General features: G+C 36.0%; 1 protein-coding gene across 2 annotated transcripts in view; it reads left to right on the top strand.

The window, feature by feature from the left end:
- The window catches only part of PRKCZ (protein kinase C, zeta), a 40,368-nt gene that overhangs the window by 10,523 nt on the left and 19,646 nt on the right, over positions 1-10,199 (top strand). For both annotated transcript variants that reach the window (XM_010020325.1, XM_010020324.1), the window contains exon 5: positions 9,834-9,919. In XM_010020325.1, coding sequence (XP_010018627.1) covers positions 9,834-9,919 — 86 coding nt within the window. The remainder of the gene's footprint in view (positions 1-9,833; positions 9,920-10,199) is intronic.

The following is a 10,199-nucleotide window of genomic DNA, read 5'->3' as shown; positions in this document are numbered from 1 at the left end:
TAGATTTTCCTGCTGCCTCTCATGCGTAGGGATGTGGCTGAGAGACCTCTCAGAAATCCTGATAAAATTGCATTGAAAGGACTCTTGGGGATTTAGGAGGAAAAGAGCAGAAGAGTGAGTGATGCTGCTGCTGCTAATATTGGAGATTAAGGGAAGAAATGTATCCAAAAACCCCTGATGGTATGTGTGCAGGGCCTGTTTATTGTAAGATTGCTGATGTAAAGATTAACGATTTAGCAGCATCATTTTCCAGGGCCTTTTTCTTGAACTGTGTTTAGTGGATTGTCTGAGACAGATGTATATTAATTCTGAAATACTTGTTTTGAATTAGGGTTTTCTTAGTTTATTCTGACGATATTGGAAACTGTGCTAGTACACTTCTGCATTTTTATATCGGAACAAATAGGTGTGTATTTAATGTTAAAATTTGTCTTGCATTTGGGTAGCTAGTACTAACAAATTTTAGGGTTGTTCTTGCTGTTTTCTTCCTTAAATAGAAAAATGCAGACTAGGAAACCTTTAATTTCACCAAATGTTTTTAATGTATAAGTACTTATGGCATTATTGTGACAGTAATGTTTTTATTATCTGGTACTTCTGGCTGATTTTGCTGCCTTATTTTTTGTTAATGATTACACTGTGCTGTATATGTCTCTTACACTCTTTGTGTATCTGTCCAGTATTTTAGCATTAGGTATTTGGGGCTTCATTTTTCTCCAAGCCGTCTTTATTGAAAATTTCATCATAAGGTTGAGTAAAGGTATCTTACTAACCTGATTATTGTTGTGAGCTGGTTTTCTCTAGGTATAGATACTCGCTTTTGCTTTATGTTCTGCCAGATTCTCTAAAATAACTCTGAAAGGCTTCTTGCTACAATAGCGTGGCCTGTAAATATTTTTCTAGCTCACAGGGCAGGTTTTTGGGGTTTTTTTTTCCCCCTTCATTTGTTTCTCTGTTGGCAGCAGTGATTAGGTTATTCAGAGCACGTGAACCAATTTCATCCCCCAATGATGAAAGGAACTACTGCGACCATAGAGACTATTCTGCAGACATAGATTGGATTGTGCTGGATAATTAGGCAATTTTGAAACTGGTAGTAACCCTCTCCTGGTTTCTCGTAATTGAACTGACAGAGGGGGAAAATTGTTCTGTTTAAGATACATTGTTGCTCAGGAATTGAAAATAGCTGTGTCATAGTTTAAGGGTACCTGAAGTATCTTTGTCTGTCTTAACTGTGTACAATGTTCCTTCATGCGTCGCACGTTTGAAAAACAGATTGAGACAGTGTAAGTTACTGAAACCAGTATTGTAGCTAAAGGTGTGTTCTGTTTATAATTTATTTTTTTTAATTCTGCAATAATGTCAACATTTTTCTTAGCTATGAAACATCCAGTGAAGAATAAAGTGCTGGGCTTCCTTTTTGATAATTGAGGCATGAAATTACAAAGCACACATCTGGCTGTGGGGTTTGATATCTCCTCTTACTTTAGGATACTGGGTGTCTTAGCAGATATTTGTGTACCAATTTGTAAACTATAAACTAAAAAATGCAATGGAATAAGGAATGCTTGGACTAGGTTTTTAAGGTGTCATAACAAATAGCCTATGTTGTTTGGAGGTTGTTTTTCCACACCCCTCCATTAGCTGTTGGTCAGAATGTAGTATAATCATGCAGGAAAGATGCCACCTGGGTTTAGAAAACTTCTCTTGAATGCAGTGTCTAGCTCCGTCCCCCTGTGCTATCTGTCATACTTCCTTTCCATATACTTCTCATAAGTTGGTAAATCCTCTTTTGATGCGCAGGCTTTTGGGGTAACTTAAATTAACAAGAAGGTGCTAAAGCTTTTTTTGTGTTATTGGTTGGAATTAGCGGACAGTCTGTAAGCCTGTTAAACATCTGCCTGTTTCAGTAGCTTGGAAGAGCTGTTTAATGTGTAACCTCTTAAATGATATGTTCAAGGTTAATTATATATTATTATACTTGGGTTTCAGTGTAATACTTTTTAAAATTAGCTGCTTTATGCAAGTTACGGGTGTTAATGTTTAACTGAGGCACAGAAATAGCAATAGAGGCCTGCAGGGCAGATAAATGGGTCTTCAACGTTAATCTCTTGGATTTTTGAGTTGCTATGTGAGCAACCAGATTTTGTGGGAGATTTCAGGTGCTGCTAATCTGAAATGGAGAGAGCTTCAGAAGAGAATGAAGCCTTGTAAGACTAAGTAGATAGCAGCTGGCTACCCACTGATGACTTGCTGGTAAATAGATCTCCTGAAGTAAAAAGGCAAAAAGCAGCTAACTTCAGGTGTGCTAAAAGGGAAGTTTTCAGAAGAGACATGTGAGAGTCCCAGTCATCTGTCAGTGCATGTTGAACAGACTGTGCAGTTCTGCCCTTAAACCACAGGGGGAAGGTAGTGACTTGGGCAGTGGGGAAAACAAAACCTGATATTCTTAATATCGACCAGAAAGCACCTCATTTGTAATTCCAAAGTTCCATTAATAATACTTCTGCTTCTCTAACTGCTTGTCCTTGAATTATTAGCTGGGGAGGTATTGAAAAGGGAACCAGAAACTATTTGAAGGCAGAGCTTTAATATGGTCCTCTTTACTTTTACAATAGCATGCTTGTTATAATAATGATGCTGCTATATGCTTCTTCCAATAACTAAGGTAAAGCAGGTACAGATGCCCTGTGACTGGCACAGGACTCTCTATTCTGTAGATTGTCAGCTCTGATAAAAACTATTCTTACCCACAGGGATTGCAAGGAAAGGAAAACCTCAGGCAAGCAGTGATAAAATTGATATTGTAGGGCCTGAAACGATAGGTCTGGGATTGGAACTGATCCATTAATTTCAAGGTGCAGTTGTTATTTCTAAGAATAGCACAACAAGCTATCTCAGCATAACTTTCAGCTTGTTAGAAGGAATAGCTATCATCAAATGATTTTACGTGGCAGATCTCACACACAGATAGTGGAGAGCACAGTAGAAATCTGAAGGGGTTTAGGTGGGAAGCAGTGTGTAAACTTTGCAGTTCTGCTATAATTATCTTCCTTTCCTCTGTGTAGTGAATTGAAAGCCCCCTTCCAAAAGCTAAAAGGCAAATACCATCGTTGATTTGAAAGATTTAAACATGCTTTCTTTAATACATTAAACACTATAGCTTTCCATCAACAGACCAGATGAAAGGGCAGGTACAAGCCTCTATCATAAGCAGATGAGAAACTCTAAAATGGGAGGTTGCTCTCTTGGGAAACAGTAATTCTCTCCATCATTAAAGAATTAACTAAGCTGGAAGATTTTTGCAGTTTGCTATCAGAATTAGTGTATAATCATTAAATCCAGAATATAACAGGTTTGAGTAACTCCTGAAACTAATAAGATTTTTTTTTTTTTTTTTAATTTAAGTACTGTCACTAAGTAACGTTCTGTTTAGTGATACTTTATATTGCTGCAAACTCTACTTCTTATGTTATACTTGTGAAATGTATAATTACTATGTCTAGCATATGAGGAAGCTTAGAAGGAGTAAAAGCACAAGTGGGAGAATCCCTCGATCAGTTCTATTGAATGATAAAAAAATAGAGCACAACTCATAGAACTGAAATTGGGACCTAATAAGAATGGACATCACACTTAATTTCAGTTTGCTTTCCTCCTAGAACAAAGCAAATGAAGTACAGATGAGTCAAAACTGGAGAGTGATAGATCTGGGGAGTTAGTGCTGCTGCAGGGGTCTCTGCTGTATAAATGGAGTTTAATACTAAAGAAATGTTTCATCTTTTTTATTTTGCTACAGATTGTTTAAATATTCAGAGCTTCATTTTGATCTACTTCAGTACTAAGGTAAATTAAAGAATGAAATAATTTAAATAAGTACTGGTTCAGTACTCAGCTTGATTAAAAACTTCTTAATGCAGATTTTAATTCATGTTAATATAACATTAAATGAGTTTTTCATTGTATTAAATCTTTTAATAAAAGCTATTTTTATTTTGGGAGAATATATAATGCAGTCATCAAAAGAAGCTGTTTGGACTTCTATTAACAACACATTGCAAGCTTGGGTTTGTGTTGCACTGTGGTTTTGTAAAGAGGAGCCAGCTACACATCATGAAAGGCTGTAAAGTTTAACATTGCATAGTTAGAGAAGGGAAAATCTGAACTCTTTTCATTCCTAAATGAAAATGTTCATCACTTTAAGAAGGATGGATCCACCACCAATTGTCTTCTGTCCCTTTTCACAATGTTTTTGTTCAAATTAGAGCAACAAACACGGCATCATTTTATCCTGTGGTTGGGGCAGCCTTGCAAAATGCACACAAGAGACACTGTGGAGGACATACAACAGGTTGAGAGCACTGACATGCACAGGGATCCTCCTAGTCAGAACATCTTCACTTCTGGGATAGCATCCAGTAAATGGATTTAGCTAGGATTTTTTGAGTAACACTCTGTTCTTTGTGATCTTATTTTCAAATATGTCTGGTACATTTCAGATAAAATAAAATAACAGTTCTGATCTGGGCTTGCAAAGTTAGGATCTTTGTAGAAAAGCCATGACCCTTGCACAGAAAATGTGTTTGAGTTCTTTCTTCAGCAAGTAGTAAGAAAAAGCTTGTGAAGTAATGAAATATGTTTTGGACACAATAGAATTATAGAATCAACTAGTTTGGAAAAGATCCTTAAGATCGTCAAGTCCAACCATTAGCCCAGGACTGCCAAATCTACCACTAAACCATGTCAATACCTTCAGCCACTCAAAAACATTTGAAACTATACATTTTTTCCTATATATCTGCCATCTTAGATTCTTGGGGGATTTGATTAAGAGGGATTTTTAAATAATGGTAGTAAAATAATGCTCAATTCTATTACTTTGTCCTGTAATTCTATCTCATTTTGGTGATTTTGATTCCAAAATAATTACCCTCTTTCCAAAAAAAATTAAAATTCATGTTCCTAAGTGTATGCTACAAACTTCTGTAGACCCTGAGTACAGGTCAGTGGACTGTTGTAACTTTGTTGGATTTAAAACAAATAAACACTTCAGCAAACAACTATCATTTAATTGACAAACATTTTTGCTTTGACCAGGTAATACTCTATGAGTAAACTCTGGGCTGTTAGTCACTGATTTGTGTTCTTAACAGTTTTTAGTGATTAGTTAATACATGGTTAGTCTCACAAATAGAGAATTCAAATTCTGTGATTGTCTTGACTTGGGGGTTGGAACTAGATAATCTTTAAGATCCCTTCTAACCCAAACTATTTTATGACTTCACAGTTCATGTTCTAGAATTCAGTGTGGAAGTGGATCAACCACACTTGCTGCAATTTCTCCACCAGGTGACTGGGAGATTCCTATTAATATCTTAGTTTAGTACCAGATTTATCCGTCTTGATAACATTGTCTTTTTCACCTTTCAATGGCATGGAGCCATTTGAACAGAAGGATATGAATATGAGCAACCAAGAGATGATGCATGAGAAAACTCTGTATGGAGGACAGGTTTTCCACCTTCTAGTCCTGAAGTGGAAGTTGGTTGACCTGCTTCTAAGTCAGTGGGAAATAGGATATTTAAACAGTATTTTAGCTGCGTCACAATAAATGCTGGGTGGATATTGCAGTTTTGAGATACATATTTATTTCCTTGTTGGTTATCTGCTGATGCTATATGTAGTGAACTTTCTTTGTTATTATTGCTGTCTTAATTGTGCTTGATCTTGTTTTCATAGAGGTTGATAGGACTTCGTAGTTAAATTTAGTGCCTTGCAAAAGAAAAGAAGATTGGAGATATGATTCCCCAACTGCTAATCAGTTTTAAATTCAATTTAAAAAAAAAAACCAGCCTAACTTTTGACCTTCTTAATAACCGCAAGAGTTGAAAGCACTTAATATATGTATTGTTAAGGATACTCTTTCTTAACATCTGAAAAGGAATGGCAATGTTACATAGCTGCTATTTCATAATAAAAAGGACAAATTAACATCCCATACAAGATCTGTATGTTAGGTGCTTCAGAAAGTACTTTTATTGTTTCAATTTAACTATTTGGAACATATGAAATAACAGATACGTGAAACAACATACTATTGAAGTTGTTTTGAATTGACTTGCCCAAAATTTATTCTATTTTTATTTGTAATTAATTTTTTATGTTGTATTTTTGTCTAATTCGGATTCTATCTAAAATACCAATATCATTTTCCTACTTGTAATTCATGAGTTGGTTTTGAAAGAATGCTCACTTGAATGCTCAGCAAAACATTAAAAGAACAAAACAAGACCTGGGCATTCTCATACTGTCCAGCTGGCAGGCAATGGAATTGGCCTGTAAACAAGTTGTATTAGTCTCTGAGAAGTGACGTGCAGCAACAGCAATTTATGGCTGTGCTTAGTATAGTAAAAGATTTCATTATAGTTTGATCACATAAAAGCAGACTTTGGAATTTGTAAATGCGAATGCAGAGGATGTAATTTTTTGGTGGGCATCTTGCTGCCATTCATTGGTGTGAACCACACTCTTTGCATGACAGATTAATTCTGTTGCATATTCTGGGAAATACAAGCCTTTATCAACTTGCAGATGGAAAAAGTATTTTGGGCTTGGGGGCAGGTTGGGCCTGTCTCCTAAATTGCTTCTCTTCTCCAGTGCTGGGAAAGGACATTGTCAGTTGGAAAGCGACTGTGCCACCTTCTGTTTCTGCCTGCTTTATCAAGTTACATTTTCAAAGGCAGGATTCACATCCTCCCTGCACTCCCTGCAAAGTTCTTCAGAGGTCACTATTGAATTGGGGGAGTATCTTCTATAGATGAGTTAATTTGGAATGAACACAGAACAATAGACAAATTGCTCATCCATTTATAGCCAGACTTAAATATTTTTGTGTATTTCTCGTAAGGTTTTTTCTACAGTACATTTTAAAAGATGAAAAAATCCAACCCTAGGGAATGTCTTTGAAAAAAGCAATATTAAGTATATAAGGTTCGTTGTGCATTACTGTTAGTGATGCAGATGCACAGGTTGACCACAGAGGGAAGAATTGCACAGCAGCAAGAGTCAGTTGTTTCACATGGCTTTTTACGTGGAGACAGCTGGTTAATTTTGTTTGCTTTGAGTATTTTTATTTCCCTTGTAATCATAACTCTAAAAACAGTCCCCCTATTTCTCTCCTGTGTTCCAACCCTGGAAGCAGGTGAAGTTCAGTGCATTCATTTTAATTAGAATATATATTTGTGTTACTCAATAAAAATTTGTTATCACTCTTAGCAGCTTAAAACATCGTTTGAAGTTTCCCCTGAGCTTGTTCACATGCAAAATGAATATTCAAAGAAATCTATTTTTTTCTTTTTTTTTTAGGCAAAGACTTGATTTAATATCAGAGGGAGGAAAGATTTATTTTGATTAAGGCTATGATATCTCCTTCAGCCTCCAAGCAGCTAATTTCAAGTCCTTAAAGAGTTAACAGATGTACACTGTAAAAATAAATGAAAAAATAGCCCTTTCATTAAACACAGTAATTAAATGCTCAAGCTTTTGTGACACCAAGAACATATTATTCTGTCATATAAATTTAACCTTAGTGTGTAATAACAGTAGAACTTGTGATAGAAAAGTGTGCCTTAAGTGACCACTGTTTTCTCTCCTCTTTTTTTTTTTTTTTTTTTTTTTTTTTTTCTTTTTTTTTTTTTTACTTTGTCTGCTTTTAGAGGCAGAAAACAGGAACTGATTTCCCTTCGACCCTGCACTGAATCAGTGGCACTTACAACAGTAAATTGTAGGGGTTCCAACTTTTTAAAGCTATGCTATATTAAGTTCAGGTTTTGTTAGACTGTTGCCTCACAAATATATGGTATAAACCCTGACTTTGATTTTTAATATTTATTATTAATTAGGGAAGTGACTTGCTCCTTTATTTACAGACTTCATCAGCACAAGCTGCTCGGTAACTTACCATTCACTTAATATTCCTCATCTCGGCGATAAGCTCATGTTCAGCACACAGATGTAGTAGGTTGCCTCCATATGGTGCTTTGTTTAATGAATCAGTTAGCTATTTTGGAAAAAAAAAAATCCTTGTGAAGGTTTTTCTTTTCTCTCTTTGGTGAAAAGTCATCCTGCAAATAGTGGAACAGTCCTTCACTGATGTTTGTGTTTGAGCATAGTTTTAGGCAGAAGCTTTGCCATAGTTTTTCTAGGTTCTCGTTTAAATTGTCTTTGTGATTAGGAAAATCAGGAGGGTTTTGTTTGCTTGAAAGTTTGTATTTGGAGGTTTTGAGGAACTGTTTGAGTCAAAGATACCTAGAGATATACCTCTATTCTAGTGACTGTCTTTGCCACTCCTATGGCCTGCAGTCTTTCAGAAGTTGTTAGGCATCATAACTGTATTTTACTGTTGTCTTCCGAGTTATTTATACTTCCTATGCTGTTTAGGTCTCTGTTCCCTGTAAAGTGGCTATACTTACTAATTTTTTCCATTGAAAGTAGATGGAATATGTTTTGTACAAGCTGCCAACTGTATTAAGTTGTGTTATAACTAGCATAAATAATCTGTTTTTAAAAAGGCATGCAGTTAAAACTCTGTACTGGGTAATCATATTCACCATTTTACTTTAAAATAATGGTATCAAAATAAGGATTCTGGACTTTCACATTTCTTTTTTTCAAGTAAGTAAGAGCATATTCTAACACCCATAAAAACACAGTAAAATACTTTTCCTGGAAACGTTTAAGGGGTTGTGTCAGACTGTGAAATAATGCCTCTTAACTTTAAATATTACAGTAAACTGTAATAATACAGTAAACTGGGAGAACACCTAAAATGGAATCTCCTAATAGGTGTAACTAGAACTAATTATTCAGTAATGAAAATCTGACATCTTAAAAACATTTTTTAGCCTCTTAAAGATAGGAATATGTTGTCAGTTTTAACAACACTGCTGAATTTTCTGCTTAACTCACCCCCTTCTTCTTTTCCCCTTACTCCTCAGTCCAGCCAGTGCCCACTTGTATCTCTGGCCCTGGAAAGCTCATGGCCCTGCTTATGTGGCAGCGGTTGGCTGTGTCACCATTACAGCAGCTCTGAATAGAACTGGTGTCATGCAACATGTTTTACAACACATAGTATTAAATATCAAATTCTCTAATTAGCCAGTCATACAAAAATTGCACATATGGATATGAAAAGAACTGTGATTCAGAGTAGGTGCCAGGTACTGTCACATGGGGCCTCTTGAAAAGTCTGGCTTAAACAGATTAAATGATTTCTTCTTGTTATGTTTAGAATAGATTAGAAATAATTGCAGACCTGCATTTGAACTGTTTCCCTAACCAGAGAAATATTTTTGGCAACATTTAATTGCAACATAAAAATGAGGTCAAATAATGTTACTCTCAACATTTGTAATGTCTTTAATATTACACATCTAAAACATTATTAGCACCAAACATCCTTTACGTGCTCACATGTGAAGGTGAGATCAGTATTGTTGCTGTACCAACGGAAGCTGTTTATGTAGCAGTTCTGTGTCCCTCTCACCTGAGCTTGCAGAGTAAGCAGCCAAGAAACGGTAACAAGATTATGATCATGTGAGGGAAAAGAGACACTGATAGGAGAAAAGGGAGAGGCAGAGGGGAAGGCACATCCTGCAGGAGCTGTCAGTTACAGCTGCCTTTACATATATAAAAAAAAGGCAGCAGAGATTTTAGCTGTGCGTTGATATTTGGAAAAGCAAGATTGTTTTATGTCACAACTTGCTTAACACAGTGTGTCTGGTATTGCTGTGCCACCATGCTGCTGCTTTACACCTTTTTAATTTCTTTCTTAGAGTCAATCTACCGCCGTGGAGCCAGAAGATGGAGGAAGCTGTACCGAGTGAATGGGCATTTGTTTCAAGCCAAACGTTTTAACAGAGTGAGTACTGTTGCATAAAATGTTGGGTTTTGGTAATGTTCTGTGGTAATTGTTTTTCTCAGCCTGTGCGTTTTCTGTTTTTGAGTATTGAAAAGAAAGGAAAAGCAAGATGCTTATTCATGTGACTTCTCAGTCTATGCAGTGTTATTCAGGTCATAACAATCAGAAAAACTTGAAAGTCTTTGAACCTGGGATGGAGTTAATATGTTATTGGTGGGAATTATTTTTAATGTCTCTAAAAAGCTGGGTTTGTGCCTATTTAAACTGATGCATGCTTAGA

The sequence above is a fragment of the Nestor notabilis genome, unplaced genomic scaffold, assembly GCF_000696875.1.
Source record: "Nestor notabilis isolate BGI_N333 unplaced genomic scaffold, ASM69687v1 scaffold4138, whole genome shotgun sequence".
In the NCBI taxonomy this organism is placed as follows: Eukaryota; Metazoa; Chordata; class Aves; order Psittaciformes; family Psittacidae; genus Nestor; species Nestor notabilis.
The sequence above is the reverse complement of the archived record's forward strand: the minus strand, read 5'-3'. Positions and strand labels throughout refer to the sequence as shown.